We start from the raw sequence: 23,497 nt of genomic DNA on the forward strand, positions 1-23,497 counted from the left end.
AAAAACAGTAATTAGGCGGCGCCACCATACACCGAAATACTACTAAAAACAACCTACGTAATTTGGTCGGGTTATTTGTTGCCTTATATCACTTATATGGTTCATGTTATATTCATGTTCCAGAGTCTAACTAGCACCACCGGACAGATTAGGAACTATTATTTAAAGCTTAACGCGGTCACTTTTACAACAATTCTGCCATAAGAGATTGCGATCCTTTCTATACCATCCATAGTACTCTTTGAACATGACTTTCTTAAAACTGGCTAGATGTAGGTAAGGGCCTTGGTCCAAAACCTAACAAATCTTATAAAAACGTCGTATTTTGACTTTGACATACAGATTCAGAATGTAATATAGCTCTAACATAAGAAATTCAAAATTTTTGTTATAATTTAAAATTAACTGTGATAATATTAATCAAATAATCATGCCTAAATCAGACAAGAGTAAAGCTATTGAATTTAGCAAATATTTCTTAGCAAAAAAGGTATGCATAATTTTTTTATTTTTGTTTTTTAATTACAAAGGCGAACGTATCCTGTTGACACATTAGACCAGTATTACCTGGATCCCCGATTGTGCGTGTTTGTTAAGAAACTCGGGGTCGAATAAAGTTGTATCCGAAGTCATCTCATGACACGGGCACAGCGCGCGGTCGACGCGGAGGACGAACGCGCGTTTCCCTCAAGGCGTCGCTCCCCCACAGGCGCTGTGAGCGACCCCACACTAGCTTCAAAAGGTAAGTCTAAAAGTAAGATTTTCTTTTCTGGAAACTTGAGTGTATAATCATTAGGGTGTATTCCATTTTCATTTTTCAGACAAAGGGTACTTATTGTCGCTTGTCAGTAAGGCGCTATTTCCATATAGCTTCAATTAGAAATCAACCTTATCGACAAGCGACAATGAGGTACCTTTTGGTTGAAAACGTCACATTAGCTCGACGAGCTTACGAGCTCCAGGCGAGCCACGAGCCGCGAATGTTAATCTAGTATTAGAGGTTTGAGAATTAAAGTGAGTTTGACTACTTATAGACGACTTGCGAGGAATCTTATTAATTTAATAAAATTACTGATAAGGTTAATTGACAGGCACTTAAATACGCAATTAAAACCATGTGTCGTTGCCCTTGTAAATTCCATTATGTGCATGATCCGTCAAGCCTCGTGTCTCGGCCACAGCTGGTAAGCTCGTGGAGCTAATCAATTTTAAACACAAACGGCACGGTATAAGGTTTGTAATTGTAACCGAATTTACCGAATGACAGCCGGACGCGAATGTAAACAGCAAGCGCGCGAGCCCCTATGACTCAACGCCGCGCGCGACGTGCCCAGAAAACCGCCCCTCCACGCGAGCTAAGCCACGAGCCCACCGTTTACACTGGCATCTCGTGGCTTGCGGACTTTAGAAAATAATTTCATTCCAGACATTCTACGGACCAACAAAGAAAGAACCGGTATGGGTATATTTGGAGAGAGAAATGCAAGCGAATATAGACAAAAAGCCTTATAATAAGAAAGTGGGTGACTGGCTCAAGTTTTTGCGAGATTTAAAACGCTACTTTTATCTTGAAAGTAAGTACGTAGTACTAGTACCTACCTACACTATACACACTCCCTACTGTTTTTTTAAATATAATTATTACTATACAACATCTCTAAATTCCATATCATCGAAATGAAAAGAAAGTGTAAGTCCTACCATTTTACGTCATTAGTACCTACTCGTACCTACTGACGAGTCTTTTGCTACTCGCTACGCTTAGAATTCTACTTCGATGGAGAAATTCTCGCTTTACTCGGGATTTCCCATACCTTTTTTCGCGATTAACCTTTTTGCTCCGTCGTTAAAATTTAATTTTAGGTATGTATATAGGTACTTACTACATTAATTTCTGGTGTTGGGTCCCGACCCGTAAGATGGCTAGTTATTTTACGTGAAGCGGCATGGTAGGAACCGCAATTACCGGGAGCGTAATATCTTTATTCATAATTTCGGTGCTAGCTACCTAGATACTTCATACGCAGACCGGCACGACGACCATTGACAGTGCCATACCTATAGTCTGCATCTTCTCAAATGATTTTTACGCTTAAGACGGTAATTTGTTAAACAAAAGCCATTGTCTCTTTTGAGTGAGCGGTCCACCATTGTGTGCCATTGTGTGTGAGCGCCGCACTCGCCGTGGCACGCGCCAACACACAATGGCACACAAAGACCGTATCCACTGAAAGTACTGAAACTGAGTCGATCTCATGCTCACGCGTCATTCACAGGTAAAAAGCAAGAAAGAATACTGAAAAAGGAAATTGGTCCAATTTGGTACGTGGAAATGTCAGGATTTCAAAAAGAAATTCTTGGGCATTTAATAAAGGATATCCACTACGACTTGATAGAGAATCTGCCAACACGGATTCGAAGATCCCTATCGGATTTAGGCATTAGCAGGAGCATAAGCAAATCTGTTTTGTTGAAAGCTATGAATGAAGCTGGGGAGGACGCGGCTGTATTTATTTGGAAGTTATACACGGCTATTTATAATAAAACGCCCAGTGAACTTCGGGGAGGTACCTACAGTACTTTTACAATAATATCCTAAACACTGAAACGTGTAAAAAATCTTACACAATCTTGTTTAATTGTAAATAAGTGTATTTTTGCGCGCTTCGTTGTGCTAGAAATTTTTGCAGATGAGTGTACCTAGATAAAATGTTTCATACTCTAAACTAAAGGGTAAAAGGTCTTGGAGCACGGCGCTTCACGACGTGATTGTTTTCCGCACTAAAATAAGGACAAAAATTGTTCTTTATGTAGGTCCTCGTGCGTTGATATTTTACATATTTTATATTCTGAATTACCATCCGCATCCCACAGAATACGATATGGACGCAATGATTTTAATGTCAGCGCTGACCTTTATTGACTTAGATGAATGTGTAGAAAATTTAAAAGTCTTAATGAAGCCAGTGAAGGAAACACCCGATCCAGTGAAGAAGAAAGGTAAAGCAATACTTTTTCTTGAATTAACAAAGCGTGAACTTACTATCTGAGGTACTTTACTAAATTATTCGTAGCGAGCTTGGCTCTTATCGCGAGATCGCGACTACCTACACCGAGCAGTCATCAAGGCAAGACAATGAGCTAAAATAAGAGATCGCGTCACGCGGCTAATGCCCTAGAGTTTAGTTTTATCAGACCGTGAGAATTCTGTACTACGTACTTACCAGATATCTATTCTGTACCAGTAATAAAATAATGATATACCTACCTAATACCTGCTACTTAAATAAGAGCAAGACAACTAGCGGCGGCTTTAAAGCTACATTGGGAGTGCTTGAAATAAAATACTTGGTTACACCTTTCAGTGGTAAAAAAGGTCAGCAAGCATACAGACGACCGGTACGGAATGTACTTAGAACGAAGTACTATACCTGTGTATTGTAAACACCCCTCTCCGCAGCGTGGGGAGAGAGTTCAAAAGCCGCCACCCCGTATGGAGAGAAAAATCACGCTCAGGAGTGACGATGTACGTTTTAATTTTATTAAGTAACCCATTTTCAGGCATAGTACGAGTCATCGACCACATGCGTATCAATTTAATTCCAACCTTACCAATCGAATTTAAGACTCAAATTAGATTGGACTTTCGGGAATGTGACTCATCTTCAAATGAATTACTAAAACTATATATATTTAGAATATATTTGGATTTGTTGGGGAAACCTTCTAGATTGGTACGACATGGAAAAGGGTTAAATCATTTGCAGTCGTTGCGTGTCGTAGTAGCTGATAACGTGAGCTCTTCCCCGAGGTCGATTCTAATTTAACAATTTGTTATGGGTTTAAACTGGTTTTGATACGACCTTGGCTTTATTTCTCATACACCAACGTACGCCGATAAAAGCCGTAACAATTTGTTAAATCTTAATCAGGCTCCCGGTAAGCATCAAAAATGCTTCGTATTAGGTGAAACGATAGTGTGACGTGACTTACGCTGCGTCTTACGTAAGCGAACAACTCGCGAACACGAACCTTCCAGGAAGGGCCCACGGCGTTCGCGTTCGCAACAAGTACGCCCACGTAGAACACTTCTATAGGAATCAAAGGATTGATTTACCCCGCGCCGCATCGCTTCGCTTCGCGTTCGCGTGTTGTTCGCCTACGTAGTACGCTGCGTTAGGCGAAGGGCCGAGCGGAACTACTTCACTTCATTAAAGTTCGTGTGCTGAATGTAATCGCGAACAATTTACGTTTATTTATTTGTCCAAACGCTTTCCCGAATGGTAATTCAAGATACCTAGTGCGGGTTGTTCGAAAAAGCCGCGCAGCGAAGATTTATTTATTTATTTAAACTTTATTGCACGATATAAAATTGGACTTAATGCCTTAAAGAAGATTATGTTGACACAAATCCTTGTCAGTCTTCCTGCGGCCAACAACGTGACAAGACGTTTGACATGTGGACAAATAAATAAATGGTACGAAAAAGTCCCATCATTGTTTAATATAGGTAATATTTCAAAAGCGTTAAAGGTAGGCTAAACGGTTGTGTCTACTCGTACAGTCGCCATCAGATCAGATATATTATATCGGAGCGGCCGAGGTGCTCAAAAATATCTGAACACGCACTCTAACGCCTTGACAATAGAAGTGTGTTAAAATATTTGTGAGCACCTTGGCCGTTTGTATGGTAACTTGTATGTTAAGTAGGTATATTTTATTCATGTGCAATTTTTTCCACAGAGTTATGAACGATTAAGGCTGGATAATACTTTCGTAAGTACAAAAAGTAGTTTTCCCCTCACTAGCTCGAAAAGCCGTCTTTTATCCTTTAAAACAAGCGTGGAAAAACGCATTTTATCCACTAGTGGGGAAAGTAATTTGACCTTGGATGGCGTGTTTAAGTAGCTTTTGACAGATAACAAAACGAAAAACGTTCATAACAATGGTTCGTTCGATTTTAATAATGATTAAATAAATGGTTTGAGAATTTAATACAAAATACCAAATATAACTTTATTTAATGATTTTAAGTCATAAACCTTAAAATTCCATAAGAAATATTTGTTTTTTATAATGATGTTGCATAATAACTGAACGCACAAGTTGAGTCGATGCAATTTCTAAACGCATCGTCAGAAATGTCAACATTGTAAAATGTCAACAAAAATTTTACTTTAAAAGTTCTCACCAACTCCGACTCACGTAAAAATACACAACTTCCAGAGTTTTCTCTAATAATATCGTAAAAAAATGAGTGACATCACTGGAAGATGAAGATGATCTAATGCCTGTGGATGTTGCACTTTCCTCGCTATAGTGAGGCGAAAAGTTTTGTGTTACACACGGGTGCAAATGTATTTTACGTCTCGTGTGTTGAAACACTCGCTACGCTCAGGATTCTATAGTTGAACCACTCGCTTCGCTCGTGGTTCAACTATAGAATCCTTTCGCATCCTTGTGTTTCAATTCCACACTCGCGGGTAAAATACAACTTTGCACCCTTGTATAACAAATAACTATTCCAGTACATATGGTGCTATTTTCTCGCACTAGTGCGTTAAAGGGTACTTCTCGTGCATATGTCGAAGTTTAAAGGGCCATATGTACTGTAAAATGTTGTACGATACACGTGCGAATAGGTAATTCGCAACTTGAGTCGATTTTTTTTAAATTTATTTATCACAAAGTACAACACAACAATTTTCTCATCATTATATTCCTCGCCAAACTGCGATTGCAGTTTGTTGGCGAGATACGCGAGATAGCGCTCATTTTTAATTTAAAACACTCCCTGCGGTCGTGTTTTAATTTATCGCCACTCGTTTCGAGTTTTCTCTTTTCCGCACTTGTATCGTAAATAACTATTTTCTAACTGTAGGCGGAAACATAAATTTAATTTGTGTACACTGAGCGTATCAAACCTTCAAAAAGCAACATGTAGGCACCGTTTTCTTTTTTTATAATATACGTAGTATAGTCTTCAGCAGAAATTGCTAAGCGGGCGAGGTGTTCAAAATTACCTTGACACGCTCTTATACTCTTAACAATAAAAGTCGCGTCAAGATAATTTTGAACACCAGCCCGCTTAGCATCTTCTGCTGCTGACTACGTGCTTCTCGGTTAATAGCCGTGTAGCTCTTTCGTTCGTAGACGTGGAGGCTTATTCGGACTTCGGACGTACTCGTATATTCCGGGGATCGATTCTGATTCAACAATGTGTTATGGTTTGGATCTTGTTTTGACACGATCTTAACGAACTGTGATTGGTGCGCATATCTCACGCACAATTTTCATTATTACGCATGCACATAATTCGAATTAACCTTCCGTGATTTTTTGAGGGCGATTCGAACCAACGTTGACCGGTTATATGGATATGACAAATCACATCCATAATAGTTTCATAACAAGAAATCGCTAAGTAAGTATCTGAATATCCTTTATGTCCTAAAAGTGTATAAAAATCTACATCTGTTCCTATCAGCTTGATAAAAGACTGCAAAGATGCGTAAAGGCGAAACAAGCGGAAAGAATTTGCACTTACAAATTTTGGGAACCTCCCGTTCACCTACGTGAGTAATATTTTGTCACTTAATTTACTGTGAGTAATGTAATGATTGTCCGTTGATGAATAAATGTCCAATGACGTTGAATATGATCGAACGTAGATATTAGTAGCAAGTTGTTAAATAAAAAAGAACAAAAACTAACGTGTATTTTTACCTACTTACCGTAAGATTTTTTTTTATCGTTGGACACAAAATATTAACCATCTAACGTACCGCGGTCGACAACTAATTAGTCGCTATTTCCCCCCTTTTATGAAATGACCAATTCTACGAAACCTGTAACTTTGACTACTTCGATCGTGTCTTATAAATAAACCCAATAACTCGGCAATTGTGTAAACAGCGAAATTACTAAATAACTATATACTGATTATTCCAGGCACCACTAGCCCGGGTATGGAGGAATATTATAAGAAGTTAAAGTTACTACAAAAGTCGGCTCAAGTTCAACATATGACTCCATTAAGTAATATACAATTTAATGTTGGAACCGTTGCTCTGATAAAGGGAAAGCTACGTTACGTTTTAAACAGTAAGTATAAATTTTCATTAACACTCTTATTGAAATTCAAAGTACATGTTTATTTTATTCCCCAGTTAGAAATTTTTGAGCATAGCTATCTACCCGTGTACCCGTAAATATCATTAAACCGCGATTAGAATGGGATTGAGCACATATACATTTTTTTAATGAATGCATAAAATTACATTGTCAATAGTAGGGTATCAGATAAATAAAATTGCATTTTATCCACATGTGTGGCAAAGTAATGAAATACAAATTTTGAATTGTTTCCTTATGTTGGCTGGTAGAAATGACTTTTAAATGAAATGAAAGATCTTTGCTTTCAGGCAACTATTCGTCTACTATACTCGCAACGCTCAAGATTCCATTTTTCGAACCACTCGCTACGCTCGTGGTTTAATTTTGCGATTAGGTTAACAACAATTTTGCCCCTTTTGTATATACATATGTACAAGTTTTATCGGTAAAAATCTATCTATACTTCCTATTATATCTGCTAGCGTATGAAAGGACTAAAGTTAGACCAAGCTATTTTGATAGCCCAGACGGTGCAAGTGTTATTTAAACAACATAATCTCATAGAAGTTTGACGTTTAAAATAACACTTGAACCGTCAGGGCTATCCAAATCGCTGCCAACTTAGCTTGGTCTAACTACCTACTTGCTACCTACGTATATTTTACGCGTTGCTTTTTATGCTTGCGGTTAAAGTGAACTTTTTTGTGTAAAAAAAAAACATTATTTCGAGTATAGTACTTGTAATTCGCAAAGGGGGGATCACTCAGGAATCTTGTATGTACCTATTTAGAGCACTCGCGCCCAAAAAACATTGCAGTCTCATAAAAAAATATTTTTCTTTAATCTACAGATATTGCTTTATTACCGACTGGATATATAGCTATCAATGGTGGAACAAGTACATTTTCCACAGGAGAATATTTGACAGTCATTAATGGACATTGGAGATACCCAGTGGAGAAAGAAGAAAGATGCGATGATACTTGTGACTGCATAAATTGGTAAATGCCTAGTCCACGGTAGAATTCAAATTGTATTTAAATAGTATATTGCAAAGATAGATATAACTCCGTAATAGATGTTTACAGTCTAAGGAAAAAACGTGCCTCGAAAATCAAGAAAATTTGATTCTCGTTCAGAGGGCGCCACTAGTTTTGGCCCACTGTCGTATAGATGGCGTTGACTGTTTCGTTTGTTATTTAACAATTTTAACGCATATCACTGAAAGAACATGGGTCAAAACCATAAAAATAATTAATGCAAATAAAAAAAAACATTTATCCATATTTAAATACATTTTATCGTATTTTTATAAATATTTTTTTTTAGTTTTAAAGTGTGTCGACAGATGGCAGTGAATTTACTGGGGTTACAAAATTTACTATGACAGTACCGCTCTAGTATAAGTTACTCTATGGTATATTGTTAACCAAGGAATGAAAGGCACCCATTTCTGAGTTTGGCACTCGAATGCAGTGAGTGAGTGCGCCAATTGCCCGAGTTTGAAATGATACCTTTCACGCGAGTTAAACACTACTTTACGATTTGAATAAGAAGAAAGTAAAATACATGTGCATTTAAAAAAACATGTCTTAAGTATAAACTTTTATAGTATTTCTTGCATGAGGAAACTTTTAATTAACAATTTAGATAAAAGCAAGTAGCGTGATTTATGGAATCGGTAGTTAAATATCAGAATGGAAATTGTCAACAAATCCATTTAAAAAACCACATTTGAATTGCTTATCATAAAAAAAAATCAAAATATACTTGGAATGTAAAATACTCGTGCAGAAACGTATCACTTTCTGCACACTTCTTAGAAGAACAACGACCCTCTTTCATAGCATGAGAAATTAAAAGGTACTAATTAGATAGTTAATTATTTATATTCCTCGTAGTCGAACTTCATACGCGAGAAACGGTTTCATTAGAAGAGCATGCAGGATGTATGATGATAAATTTCAAAATTTAGATATTTTCAATAACAAGTTTTGTACCTTTAAACGCCTGACCTTGAAGTGTATTAATAGGCTTTAACATGCTTTAATCAGAAAATTAACTTTAATTGCACTTTTGTCTGTTTTTTTAAGTTTTTCCATTTTTGTTTTATTTTTCCATTCTTGTTTTATTTTTGTTAAAATGAAAGAGTATTTTTGTAACATTGTTTTGACAACTTGGAATTTCTATTTCTAGTTTAATTTAGTATTTATATAAGTCACATGGTTTTCATACTATTTTTTAGGAAACTGTAGGTCTTTAAGTCTATTACCCTATATTGTAACAACTTATTAATATAAGAGACTGTTTGTTTCTAAATAAAGAAAATGAAAATGAAAATTATTCTTAAAGATAATTAAATAACCGCTGCTGAAAGTCACAAGTATAGGTAAATTAATATTGTATATAGGAATGTGTTCATTTCAAAATCACTCATTATCCCTGATTTGTAATCGCAACTAATAGTTGTATGTAATACTGGAATTCCGTTTATCATCTTTCGTACCATTCGCCTCTTCTAAAAAAAAGCAAGATTAATACAAACACCGTTTCGTGTAGGGAAAAGGCCGTGATGAAACATTTAGAAGAATCCAAATGCAAGTGCGGTCACCTTTACGACTTCCACCTCGAAGGAAAATCTAAGGAAAAATACTTCTACCAGCCGACAAAACAGTGGCCGATGTGGCTCGACGAAGCTAAAATATTCCAAATGGATCCAATGGAGGATTTCATAAAGGAGACTGTTAGATTAGCAGAAAGGTCTCAGGAGCCTACGGTATGTCTTATCCCTAAAACAGCTATAAATGTTCACCTTTCATACTAGCAAATAGGTATAAAGCTTCCTTAAAAGAGTTGAATTCATGAAAGTTATAAGTCGCTCGGTTGACTCATAAGAGCTGGCGCAAGATTTGCACTGAAACGTCAAATGTTTCATATCGCTCATTTGGTTAATGTACGTTCCCCTGGGCAACCCAGATTTCACGATATCTACCTATTAATAATTATAAAATATTAGTTACAAGTCATTTCCATTATGGGCCATTTACTAAGCATAATAGGAACAACATATATTACTTTTTTTTAAATCCCTGGAGAATGGGACAGAATAACAAAAAAGTCGATCCACCCAGATACTACATACCTATATTTTCGCAGTTTCTATGTGTATTGCAGGTGATGTCATATTCGTAACAATTGTAACGTTCGAATATTAGACCTCATGTATACTGCAGACAATAGTTATTTGTGCAGCAAGTTGCGAGTGTTTATTTTGAGTCCCGAGAAAGCGAAAGATCCTATAATTGAATCACGAGCGAAGCGAGTGAATCTAAGTTAGAATCTTGAGCGTAGCGAGGGACTCAAAAACACTAGATGTAAAATAACTTTGCTCTCGTATGTGTTGCACATATAATTTTTAATTATATTTAAATTTATTATTATTTATATTTAAAAAAAAGGTTAAAATGTATTTCGAATTACACAGAATAATACAGAAAAAAATTGTAATAGAAGTATGAAGTGGCAGTTCATGGCCTTCACTAAATTAAAAAGCTACATTGTTTTACTCCCTGGAGTGAGGAAAGTCGCTCATTCCTCACTCCAGGTAGTGACGAAAGTAGGCTTGTTCGAGCTGCTGAAATGAAAAAGTAACTTCTCACACTTTCCTTACAGCCGATTCCATCCCATCCTGAATTATCGGCAGGTGGTGTAAAAACGAAGGCTTTATTACAGGTAACAAAAAATATATATTTTTTAATAACATGCAGCAATAGGTAATTTCCTTCATGACCTCGCGAATAACCTGACTAAATTTAACTATACATTTTAATGCTTAATTAGAGGAAAAAAGTTAGTCAGCTTAGCTGAAAAACGTTTACTTTACGAAGTTACCTATTATGAGGTATAGGCTATACCTTTTTTTTATACCCCGGTTATTTGGGGCATTGTTTTGATCAACGTGAAACTTACTAGAATTCGATGTCGATACAATTATGATGTACCATAGAGTAACTTATACTAGAGCGGTACTGTCATAGTAAATTATGTAACCCCAGTAAATTCACTGCCATCTGTCGACACACTTTGAAACTAAAAATGAAGATTTATAAAAATACGATAGAATGTATTTAAATATAGATAAATGATTTTTTTTATTTGCATTAATTATTTTTATGATTTTGACCCATGTTCTTTCACTGATATGCGTTAAAATTGTTAATAACAAACGAAACCGTCAACGCCATCTATACGACAGTAGGCCATAGCAGTAGCGCCCTCTGAACGAGAATCAAATTTTCTTGATTTTCGAGGCACGTTTTTTCCTTAGACTGTATCCATCTATTACGGAGTTATATCTATCTTTGGATATGCCTACCACATCAGCGTTATGTATTTTTTTTAATATTGTAGTAATAGCTTTTGCAATAAAAAGATCTGAATTAGGTTTCTAACATCCGAATCACGACTCATGTCTTATTTACAATTGCGATAAGAATAAATGAAATATCGATATAGATAACACTTGAGCCGATATTTAAATGATCACTATGATACGTTTACGTTTAATACTGCGAATTTTTCTTGTATGTTAGTGTTAGGCCGCTGAGGTTAAGGCTCTCCTGATATGATGTCTAATTCACATGACTAGTGGAAATGTTTGACATACCTAAGTTTAATGTTTCAGTCGTTCCTTGCCGATTTATCTGGGACCGCGCTCGTGATACCGCACCTGCCGCAAGCGGAGCTCCTCAACAACCTGCAAGAGCTCGTCAGACAACGCTTCAACGGCGAGCTCTCTCCGGAGGCTCACAGTTCGTAACTTCAAGTATCTTTTTAACCTTTTGAACGCCGAAAACACCTAGTCATCGTTACTAGTCGTGCCCATCGCGCCGTGGACAACTATACGTGGACGTGGACTTTGAGACTTTGACGTCCACATACGCTGTCAAAGTACCGCCGGTCAGCCGCATTCGAGGGAGGCCAGTGCTGGTTTAATTTGGCAGACATTCAGACATACTCTATGAGTAACCACAGTTGAAACCGTACACAATGTCAAATTGAAAAGTAACCTTTACACTACTTTCAAGTAAGGTTTACATTAGCTCGCTTGCGCCCGGAACCTTGGCGTGTCAGTGGATAAAAAAAAACGGCCAAGTGCGAGTCGGACTCGCGCACGAAGGGTTCCGTACCATTACGCAAAAAAAAACGGCAAAAAAATCACGTTTGATGTATGGGAGCCTCACTTAAATATTTATTTTATTCTGTTTTTAGTATTTGTTGTTATAGCGGCAACAGAAATACATCATCTGTGCAAAATTTCAACTGTCTAGCTATCACGGTTCATGAGATACAGCCTGGTGACAGACGGACAGACAGACAGACAGACATCGAAGTCTTAGTAATAGGGTCCCGTTTTTACCCTTTGGGTACGGAACCCTAAAAAGAATCCGGATCCGAGTTTTTGTTAACAAGGGGTAAACGCCTTGGATTACTTAGGGCGTGATATTTCTTGGTCCGAGGTTTCGCAACCTTATCTGGGATTTAGGATACCTACCTATTTACAGCAATCAGACAAAGCCTCAGGAAAAACTTTCGACTTTATGGATCTTTTGCTACGTACAATACAACCCTTTCAAAGTCAGATCGGCGCTACGAAGTGCTACGCCGTAGCCGGGGGCGTAGCTAGAGGATATGGCGCCCGGGCAGTCACCAAATTTGCGCCCCCTGACGACTGACAAAAGTTTCCCTGCTGCTGCCTTTTGCACATGTTGACGCCCCCCCCCCCCTTGGATGGCGCCCGGGGCACTTGCTCCCTCTGCCCCCCCCCCCCCCCCTAGTTACGCCACTGGCCGTAGCAAGCCAATCTCGTATGTATGTCGGCGGCCGATCGTAAAATCTGGTACAGTCAAGGGCATAAATTATATACATTCCCAAAGTTTCAATAATATGTGTACACTCTTACACCTTAGACAATAAAGTCGTGTTCACATAATTTTGAGCCATTTGTCTGGTGGATCGATATTTTTGCCTTCACTGTACCATGAAATTCCTAGACAAATCGTGAAACGTGAAAATCATTGTCTATTTTTGGACAATTTGCTTTTGGGCATCTGTAGCAACCTAATGAACCTGTGCTGTGTGTGTGTAATGAATGTGCCTACCGTCAATATATTACACAGGAACTTTACGATCGGCCGCTGACATGTAGACGAAAATTATAATACGGCAGCATGCACACATGAAATATATTTTAACTCTGTTTCAGAACTTTCAGTAGTCCGATCATTGCGGCGATGGTTGTGGCTGAAGCACATGGACTTCCGAGAGCGCGCGTACATGATACCCTTTACGAAGCATGAGCTTGAGAACATTACTTGGGCGGACAGGCAAAATCTCCAGTACCTAGTATGTCAAAAGTCAAAACAAATTTAAAGTCTATTAAGAGTTGATGTTAGTCAGTTCAAGGACGTCGCTATGGTTTAGTTAGGCAGCTAATAATTGCTTGTCTTAATCTGTAGCGCGTTTATGAATAAGGGGATATGTCTTCTAGCTTAGCGTTAAAAAGAAGTTCAAGAAAATTTCAAGACGGCTCGTGTTTAGTGTTCCGTACAAAACTCTGTTCACGGAACACTTATGGGATCACTTCGGTCTTGCAAACCAGTTAATTTTAATTTGGCATTGTATTGACTTTGTCACTGTCATCAACCCATCACCATCACCTATCATCAGTGGCATTATGTATGACGTATTTAATTTTTCTGAATAAAACTAGAAAAAAAACCGAGAAAAAAGAAATTTTGTAAAATTCCCGAAAAAACATCGATATTTCCGGAATCTTCATCCCTAATCTAATCTAAAGTCGAGTCCAATAGAAATATAAAATACGTAATGCAAATAATTCCAGATTTTGTTATAGTATTTCCTACCTAATAATTATTTTTACGGATGTTGTTTTTTATTATTCGCATTTTCTATTCTTTACTAGACTACACTACTCTATATCGTCGCCTTATACCTATATATATGTATATAAGGCGACGATATATACCTTAGATACGCTTCCTCCTGAGGGACTAAATATCAGATTATTAAGACTGTGAAGACTGTCCCATAATGTTTATTTATTTAATTCCAGTTTGAGACCCTGTTGCGCGATTTCACAGCGAGGAATAGATTGCGCCAACTGGAGCAGACACGCCTCTGGTGGCCCACGATGAAGTTCGATAGATATCCTAGCCAAGCTTTCTTGTGAGTTTAATACGAAAATTTTCATTTGTCTTAGAAAATAACATCAAGTTGAATTGAAGCCAAAATGTGTTGTAGTCACATGATGGTGAGTTTGGTGAGCGACGACTATAGGTACGGACATTTGGTCTACGGCGATTTTTTGTAGATGTAGTATGGCCATACATATAGTACAGCATAGAAAGGTCATTTCAATAAAAGGTACCGAGTCTTTACCATCCATAGTACCGAGTGTACCGACTTATAGCCAAGTACCTACAGCATAATAAAATGTTTAAATTTGTTACGAAACGGTAGCTTAGATATGGATTAGTGAGAATAAAGCAAGACATTTTTTTATAATAAAACGATAGTTACTATTAAAGTGTGAAGTTTATAAAATTTTAATAGTACATTTTACAACTAGTGTGAAAAGAATGTCTAGTGGTAAAAATACATTTCACACGTGTTGTAAACGACGTTTTTTAATACAATTGCGAAAAAATAATAAATTAATATATCATTAGTAGAATCATACCACCAAACCAAACCAAAACCAAAAGTACCTATATATATACAGCTAAGATACGCGAGCTGCCGCAGCCCGCGATACCTTCATACTCGTGCGCGCCCCGGCCGCGGCCGCCGCGGGTTGGTCAACGACACCTCATAACTCATGAGGCCCTGGTACCTGCTCCGTGCTAAATTTAATTTTAACTGCGTTTCGAAAGTATAGTTTGGAACTATAAAGTAAAAAGCGTTCGAGAAATTGAGCTTCTCACACGCTACGCAGCCACAAAAAGTACCACTTTTTGAGCAACTGTATTAAAAAGTTTATTATTAGGTATTCTAGTGGCAAACTCACATCGCATCGATCCTGGGGGGCGATTTTTGAATTTCGAGCCCTCGATTTCGTCACTCGAAAATCTGTCGAAAACGGCGAAATATATGCTATTTTTGAAATACGAGCGATGGAATTTGGGAATTTGACTACTCGTTTTAAATTGTATAAGTAGAATTTGAATACCTACTAGTGGAGATATTATTAAAGGGAGAACACGAAATCGAGCGATCGAAATAAAAAAATCGGTCACCTGATTGCTTAGCAACCTCATACTTATGATTCGCCAGGAGTTGTAAGCCACGCATTTATAAAAACAAAATAAAAAAATCTAATTTAGTTACTTGTTTTTTTCAGAGATCTCTACTTCACATACATGCCGGGCAGATCGAAGGATACTTATATTTTCAACCCATTTAATGCTGAGCTCACTCCGAATGATATCTACAAGACTTGCCCGCTTTCGTGATCATTTATTTATTACAACCTTACAATGTATTTATTATGGGTCAAATTTGACAGCTGTGTTTCGTATTGTGTGAAATTGTATGGCACATAAGGTGCCTAACCTAAAAATACATTGTACTTTTGTATAGTTTGATTTTCGTGGATTTAATACAAGCGTTTAAAAATAAATTATCCTTATAACAAACTGAAAAATTAACTTGTGGTAGTGGTACCTTCATTGTCAAATCCAACGTTCTTATTTCGTTATATCTAACTTGTTATTTTTCGTTATGCAACCTTTCAAGTTCTATTATATAATGTGTTTTGATTGCGTCCGTTCGGTATTGTTACGTTTCATGTGCTATAAATATTTACCTACTACCTACCTATTGTAAATGTTAAAAAATTAGTAGACCAGTATTGTTGTTATTGGTCTGTGTTAATTTGAGTTAAAAATGTAATATGTATGTAATGAAAAAATTGTAATATATTGTTCACGGTAAAAATCTTATTTCTTTACTTTACTGCCCCAATAGCAGTAGGTATGGTATGGCTCTTGAAGAGGTGAATGGAACAAACGATGAAGGCTGAAACGGAAGGCAAAAAAGGTTGTTAAATCAACTGAAGATGTCCAATTTATAGAATTCCAGGTTCCGAGACCTTTTTTACAACATTACGGCAATGCTAAGATAAAAATTATCATTTTAGCAGTCTATGTGTAGGCATGTATAGTCGCCATCAGAATTATCGGAGCGACCAAGGTGCTCACAAATATCTGAACACGCATCTAGTGTCAGAGGTTTTAAGGTGCGTGTTTAGGTGTTTAGATATTTTTGAGCTTCTTGGATCTGATGGCGACTGTACGTTCGGGTTGTGTGGATATGGATATGTTTGTCAAATGCCGCGTACAGACCAAACCAGTGGCGTTGCGTGAACTAATCTAGCCGTGGGAGAAATTGCATCTGCGAGGCCCTAAAAGCCACAAATTAAAGAAAACTTTTCCATTTACTCATTGAGACTATACATATAACATTTACTATGGAAAAAAGTGACACATCCACATTTTTCGTATTTTGAATGTCATTACTATGTTATTAGTCATGGAGACTGTATAAAGGAGCCAAATCTCTATGTATAAAAAGTGTTCATCAAAAAACAGTAATTAGGCGGCGCCACCATACACCGAAATACTACCAAAAACAACCTACGTAATTTGGTCGGGTTATATGTTGCCTTATATGGTTCATGTTATACTCATGTCCCAGAGCCTAACTAGCGCCACCGGAGATATTAGGAACTATTATTTAAAGCTTAACGCGGTCACTTTTACAACAATTCTGCCATAAGAGATTGCGATCCTTTCTTTACCATCCATATTATTAGTTATTACTGTAGCAATTAACTGTAAACTACTGTAAACGTATTTTTTAACAGGACTGATTGGTGAGATCATGTGGCGAGATAGAACCATGGTCGCGGTGCGGTGCGGTGGTCTGTTACGATATTATGTAACTTTAAAACCGGCTTTTAAAAACATATCTCGAACTGTAAATAATGTTGCTATACAAAATTCTTAATCATTCCTAATTTTAATTTATTTTTTTGGACCATTGTTGGGAATTGTAAATATTTTGATTACTCAAACCAGTAAAATGTAACGAAACTGAACGGTTTTTAAAGATTATTTAGAAACTATTGCATATGTGTGCGTGAGGCTGCGTCCACACGCACTTGTTTAAATATATGTCAGTGCGCTAACGGCCGTCTGTGGTTTTACCAGGCCTCCTTCACTCGCTCAAAGCCACGCGCTATATGCCTACCGCTCGGCGTATCGTCGACGATATAATCGACAGAGGGCCGCCGAACGCCCGCCTGAGCGCTCGCACCGCACGTTTCCCGCGCTTACGCTTCGAAATGCCGAAACCACGTAATTATTGTGCAGTAGATGGGTGTAAAAGTCAAAAAACAAAAGAAAATTTGTCGTTTTTTAGGGTTCCTTACCCAAAGGGTAAAAACGGCACCCTATTACCAAAGATATAACTCCGTAATAAATGGATACAGTCTAAGGAAAAAACGTGCCTCGAAAATCAAGAAAATTTGATTCTCGTTCAGAGGGCGCTACTAGTTTTGGCCTATAGTCGTATAGATGGGGCTTACGGTTTCGTTTGTTATTTAACAATTTTAACGCATATCAGTGAAAGAACATGGGTCAAAATCATAAAAATAATTAATGCAAATAAAAAAATCATTTATCTATATTTAAATACATTCTATCATATTTTTATAAATCTTCATTTTTAGTTTTAAAGTGTGTCGACAGATGGCAGTGAATTTACTGGGGTTACAAAATTTACTATGACAGTACCGCTCTAGTATAAGTTACTCTATGCTATTTTCGAAATCATTTATGGCGTTTTTAGGGTTTCGTACCCAAAGGGTAAAAACGGGACCCTATTACTAAGACTGCGCTGTTCGTCTGTCCGTCTGGCTGTCTGTCACCAGGCTGTATCTCATGAACCGTGATAGCTAGACAGTTGAAATTTTCACAGATGATGTATTTCTGTTGCCGCTATAATAACAAATACTAAAAAGTACGGAACCCTCGGTGGGCGAGTCCGACTCGCACTTGGCCGGTTTTTTCATTTCCGAGAGACGAAGAAAGGTGAGTAGTATTTTAAATCTATCTTTATGAATTTTGACATATTTATTTCTTTGAACATAAGTAGATAAATCGTAAATTAAGGAGTTTTTTGAGTCAGGTATTATAAGTGTTGTTTTTAAATATTTGATTGACTAATATAAAATATGGTTGATTCGCAACATTCGTTTTATTACAATAATAACATAAGTAACAGTACAACCCTAGCGCATTCTTACGATGACGCGTTGGCACGTGGCTCGCACGGCGAGCAAGGCAGTCTCGACTCTTTGTGCGCCATACTTATGGTACATTTCTTCTCGTCCTGAGCAGCAGGTATTATTATTAAGATTTTGTAGGCTATTATAGAGTAGGTATTTTCGCTTTTGTATGGGAATGATGTATCTGTTACGTAGTAACTATTTATTAATCTGTGGTTTTACTCGCTCCTATTCCGTATTTATCAGAAACAGATATTGTGTTTATCAAAATGCATTTAACTTTTGTTTGAAAAAATATTGCTAAACAGTTCTCTGCCCTCTGCCTAATCTGTATGTAAACAACTATAGTTGGTCAAACCAAATTGTCAGTAAATAAGAACAAAATACTATACTCATTATTTTCTTTTGGGTGCTAGTACTAGTGTAAGATAAATATAGTATGATTCTCTCTGTCTATGTTTGAAATGAGACAGTCCTTTGACAAACTGTATAGTATTTTTCAAACTGGAAGGGTACATTATACTACTCTTTGATTGAATCTATCAACGTACTCTTCCAGTTTGAAAAATACTATAATGGAACAATAACCGTGATATTTTGCTATTATTTAAATTTATTTCTGAAAGGCACTCATGCGCGAATCACGGCGCGAAGCCGCGAACGCGTGTGGAGGGCGCTTGACGATCACAATGTAGATTCTTATAAATTGACATTAATGTAATTTGTACTGTAATCACATGTGTCGTTTTCAAGCAAAAGGTACCACATCCAACTGTAGATTTCCAACTGTAGACCTATTTAAGCTTTCTGATGTACTAACTGTAAGAAAACTACATATTATTTGCAACCTTAAAAATACACAAATCTAAACCATATAAACCTACCACACGAAATCCAAGGAGAAACGGTAACATAATTCCAACCACTTCAATAAATACTACATACGCTAGTAGACAATTTGTCTATAAATCCGGCAAATTATACAATGTCATACATAAGCACTTAAATATATATCACTTACCATTTTATGAATGTAAAAAAATTATAACAGACTGGCTTAAATGTACGAGTTATTATGATACAGAAAACTTAATTCAAAATGTTTTAGGAACCTAAACACATACACACACACACACATTACACTCACACGCACACGCACACGCACACACACACACACACACACATACACACACACACACACACACACACACACACACACACACACACACACACACACACACACACACACACACACACACACACACACACATCTGATATTGTGTTCATTTTTATTTCTTTAAATTTATATTTATATTTTAAAACCATTTATTACCAATTTTAAGGAAGAGCGGTGCCTCTTAACGCAGGTATTTTCTTACTTAAAAAGAGACACCAACACTTACCTGTATAAGTAATTCTTAAACGAAATAAACAATTTTTCATTTTCATTTTCATTTATTGTCGCTTGCTATAAGGCCGCTCTGACAGGTTTTTCGTATAAAGATACAAGCAATTTACGTCCTCATGGTAAGCGACAATGTGGTACCTTTTGATTGAAAACGTCACATATGTTGTGAAATAAATATATCTAATCTAATATATATGGAGATTTTTATTATTTTACTGGTCACCCAGGAGAAACGTCAAACATAAGAATGTCATTGTCAGCAATGTCTGCTGTCATTAATGTCATTTTCATTCTGTGACACTATCCACACTATCTATTTGCTATCTATCACTGAAACGAAGTAAACTCGACAAACTCGAAATAGATTAAAGAATTTTATAAAAATGTCTTCTCAGCGAGCAATACAAGTCGGACAAAAACTTGTAAAGCCAGTGCTCTCGACTACTCCTGGGGAAGCCAGGAGACGAGTCCTGAATCTTTACAAAGCGTGGTACCGTCAAGTCCCCTATATCGGTATGTTACCAGTTATGTCATCGTATTCCGCAGTAAATAATTACAATAAAATTATAACTCACAGTTATAATGCACCTGTACCATGATGTGAATACAGCACAGGTGAACACTACTATACTGGGAAATATAAAGAAACATAGCAATTGTTGAGGACTTACACCTGTTTATCTCCAAAAGTCAGTGAATCTAGGTGGTAGTATTGTAGGCAATTTATACCATAGATACAAGACAATCTACATCACTGTGGACCTTCCAAATATAAGGGGCTACATTTGCTTCAACACACCTTCCCCACAGAGAACAACAAATGCTATGCTGCAATATTCTAGAATTTCGAGATAGATGTATCTGATTTTATGGTTGATAACAATGTTTTTTATTGGTAACAAATTGTAGTTAACTTCATTACTTAATGCAGGAATTTTATCCATTAGTACTTTGAGTTAAAACCACTACTTAAATGTGTATAAGTACACACATAGATTTATTAGCAACTGAAATTGAAGAGTATCCTTTTGTAGGTAACATAAGTTTTTCCTCCATGTGAAAATGTACCTTTTATTGTTCCAGTCAAGGACTATGACATCCCCAAGTCAGAGGAGCAGTGCCGACAGAAGTTGAGGGAAATGTTCCTCGCCAATAAAGATGTTACCGACATCAGAGTTATTGACTTGCTGGTCATCAAGGTAGTCATTATTTATTTATTTTTAATTTTACTGCTAATAACAAGAGACTTAATGCATTTTCATAGTCTCTGCCTGACAACCATTATGATGAACCAAAATTATGTAAGGTGAGAGAACCCCTGTAGTTGCAGGCGTCCATAGGCTACGGTAACTGCTTATGCACCAACGGGGTATAGAAAAAAACCGGCCAAGTGCGAGTCGGATTCTCGCACAAAGGGTTCCATACCATTATGCAAGAAACGGCAAAAAAATCACGTTTGTTGTATTGGAGCCCCACTTAATATTTATTTTATTCTGTTTTTAGTATTTGTTGTTATAGCGGCAACAAATACATTATCTTTGAAAATTTCAACTGTCTAGCTATCACGATTCATGAGATACAGCCTGGTGACAGACGGCCAGACAGTGGAGTCTTAGTGATAGGGTCCCTTTTTTATCCTTTGGGTACAGAACCCTAAAAAAAACTTACATTTATGCATCTGAGTATGTGTAACTGTGTAATTATGATTTGACCACATCATATTCAAAGGGATAATTGGTACCATGCGTGTTGGAGGGTCTGCCACCTTGTGGCCTGAATCGGAAACATAGACTATGCATTGACACTTCACGCCAAAGCAATTGTTGCTCTCTACAGTTCACTGTGCATTGTAAATTCTGCTATCTTGTGGGCTACATTGGAAGCATAAACTTGACATTTACACTTCGCAATAAACAGGGGGCTCCATGTTGCCCCCTACAGTTTATGCATGCTCCCTATATACATAGTTACTTTCATAATGTTTTACTAAAAATATAAGACATTTTTTTTAGTAAATAATTCAGCATGCAATGTTTCATTACTTTGATTTGATTCAAAATGTTGCTTTTACTGATGCAACGTCACATCAGTCACAAGTGATGACTTTGTAAGCAATACACTGCCACATAAAATTCAAAAATTATTTGTACCCTGTTATTTAAGGCAAAATTAAAAGTTTCTTTTAAAATTATTTCACAGTACTGTAACCTCTGCCTCGTTTTCATACATGCTGTATTATCAATATTAACTTGGGTAAACTTAATATGAAGCTACATGCAGGCACAAATTCTTGGTAAACTGGGTAAATAAATATTAAGGAATTAAAAGTTATGATGTAATAAATTTAAAAGCAATAATTGTTAAAGCAATATTGTTGTTCTTTGTTTTAAAAAAAGACCAACATATTGTAAAAAAGCACTTTTTGCTACATACTCAATCATCTGTCATTTAAAATGTGGAAAGATTCAATTATTCAATGATCATCATTCGATTTATTGATTCTTACAATTTTTTGAATTTTTCCAATAATAAAGAAAGTATTAAAAAAATTACCAAACCACAATTTTATTTAACAAACTAGCAATAAATAATCTCTTTGTATTTTTTATCAGTTCCATAGTGTACAATTTGGTTTTATTATTCCTATAAATAAACTCTTTTTCTATTTATTTTACTTCTGCATATTAACATTAAATATTTTACTTCCAGGGACAAATGGAGCTGAAAGAAACTGTAGAAATTTGGAAACAAAAAGGTCACATCATGGCATATTTCAAACCCACGGAGGAGCCCAAACCAAAGGACTTCCTGTCCAAGTTCTTTGCTAGCAATGAATAGTTTAAGCGTAAATGTGTAAATAGCTGATCTAATGATAAAGTTCAAATAAATCCTAGCTGCAAAATATAATATTTATTTTGCTGCCTTGGCAAAACCAAAGAATTATTTATATTAGAAGAGGTGTAAAGCTTAAGCTTAATAAATGCATGCCTCGAATTTCACAATCAAATCAAAGTAGATGTCTCTGTATGGTATGTAGCCACTCTGTTTGTTATAAGGTTATAAGTCATTTGACAATTCAGTTACCATATTTTTTTTTATACCACGTCGGTGGCAATCAAGCATACGGCCCGTAATGGAGCTCCATAACGTTATCTAGTTAGAAAACCTAATCCATGAACGCAAAGCAATAAAAAACTAGGTGTTTTAGTCGGTAGCAGCAGTAAAGTACTTGTCAACGAGTTTGTGACATCTCGTCCTTTTGTATTTGAAGATGTAAAACGAAAAATGTAATGTAAGTATAACGATTTTCAGTTCAGTTATTTACGTCTTTTGTCCCTATTAACACAAATTATCAGGGCAAAGAATGGTTCAAAATTTGACGGGAATGGGGTTGGCAACTGTCAAAGGTTTGCAGAGATGGCGCCATCATAGCTTGCCCCTTTTTCTATGAGATTTGGCTTAAAGGGCTGGCATCCAGGGCATTAAAAAAACAATAAGGCATTAATAAAACAAATTTAGTGCCGGGATTGACGAGCTACCTACAATTTTAATAAAACACTGCAACAGAGAGCTAACGCCTATTTTAACATATTTAATTAACC

At 36.7% G+C, this 23,497-nt stretch overlaps 2 protein-coding genes across 2 annotated transcripts; both read left to right on the forward strand.

The window, feature by feature from the left end:
• The first annotated feature begins 319 nt into the window (after nucleotides 1-319).
• LOC134745861 (uncharacterized) lies at nucleotides 320-15,691 on the forward strand. The gene is made up of 15 exons (XM_063679954.1): nucleotides 320-490; nucleotides 1,427-1,574; nucleotides 2,277-2,567; nucleotides 2,875-3,000; nucleotides 3,366-3,526; nucleotides 4,744-4,776; nucleotides 6,488-6,575; nucleotides 6,952-7,104; nucleotides 7,967-8,117; nucleotides 9,676-9,892; nucleotides 10,789-10,848; nucleotides 11,801-11,927; nucleotides 13,382-13,521; nucleotides 14,252-14,364; nucleotides 15,539-15,691. The coding sequence occupies exons 1-15, from the start codon at nucleotides 431-433 to the stop codon at nucleotides 15,648-15,650; spliced, it is 1,980 nt and encodes a 659-aa protein (XP_063536024.1). The 5' UTR covers nucleotides 320-430; the 3' UTR covers nucleotides 15,651-15,691.
• Nucleotides 15,692-20,204: 4,513 nt separating this feature from the next.
• On the forward strand, nucleotides 20,205-22,802 carry LOC134745779 (NADH dehydrogenase [ubiquinone] 1 alpha subcomplex subunit 6-like). Its single transcript, XM_063679866.1, has 3 exons — nucleotides 20,205-20,408; nucleotides 20,979-21,094; nucleotides 22,605-22,802. The coding sequence occupies exons 1-3, from the start codon at nucleotides 20,279-20,281 to the stop codon at nucleotides 22,731-22,733; spliced, it is 375 nt and encodes a 124-aa protein (XP_063535936.1). The 5' UTR covers nucleotides 20,205-20,278; the 3' UTR covers nucleotides 22,734-22,802.
• Nucleotides 22,803-23,497: the final 695 nt, after the last annotated feature.

This window comes from Cydia strobilella, chromosome 12 (genome assembly GCF_947568885.1).
Source record: "Cydia strobilella chromosome 12, ilCydStro3.1, whole genome shotgun sequence".
Classification (NCBI taxonomy): domain Eukaryota; kingdom Metazoa; phylum Arthropoda; class Insecta; order Lepidoptera; family Tortricidae; genus Cydia; species Cydia strobilella.

Bases quoted from the DNA above. Each gene is read 5' to 3' on its own strand.
- LOC134745779 (XM_063679866.1), top strand. From the start codon at position 20,279: ATGTCTTCTCAGCGAGCAATACAAGTCGGACAAAAACTTGTAAAGCCA. The intron at 20,409-20,978 runs GTATGTTACCAG...TTATTGTTCCAG, and splicing joins CCGTCAAGTCCCCTATATCG to TCAAGGACTATGACATCCCC. The intron at 21,095-22,604 runs GTAGTCATTATT...TTTTACTTCCAG, and splicing joins TTGACTTGCTGGTCATCAAG to GGACAAATGGAGCTGAAAGA.
- LOC134745861 (XM_063679954.1), top strand. From the start codon at position 431: ATGCCTAAATCAGACAAGAGTAAAGCTATTGAATTTAGCAAATATTTC. The intron at 3,527-4,743 runs GTACGTTTTAAT...TTTTTTCCACAG, and splicing joins TCACGCTCAGGAGTGACGAT to AGTTATGAACGATTAAGGCT. The intron at 4,777-6,487 runs GTAAGTACAAAA...TGTTCCTATCAG, and splicing joins TAAGGCTGGATAATACTTTC to CTTGATAAAAGACTGCAAAG.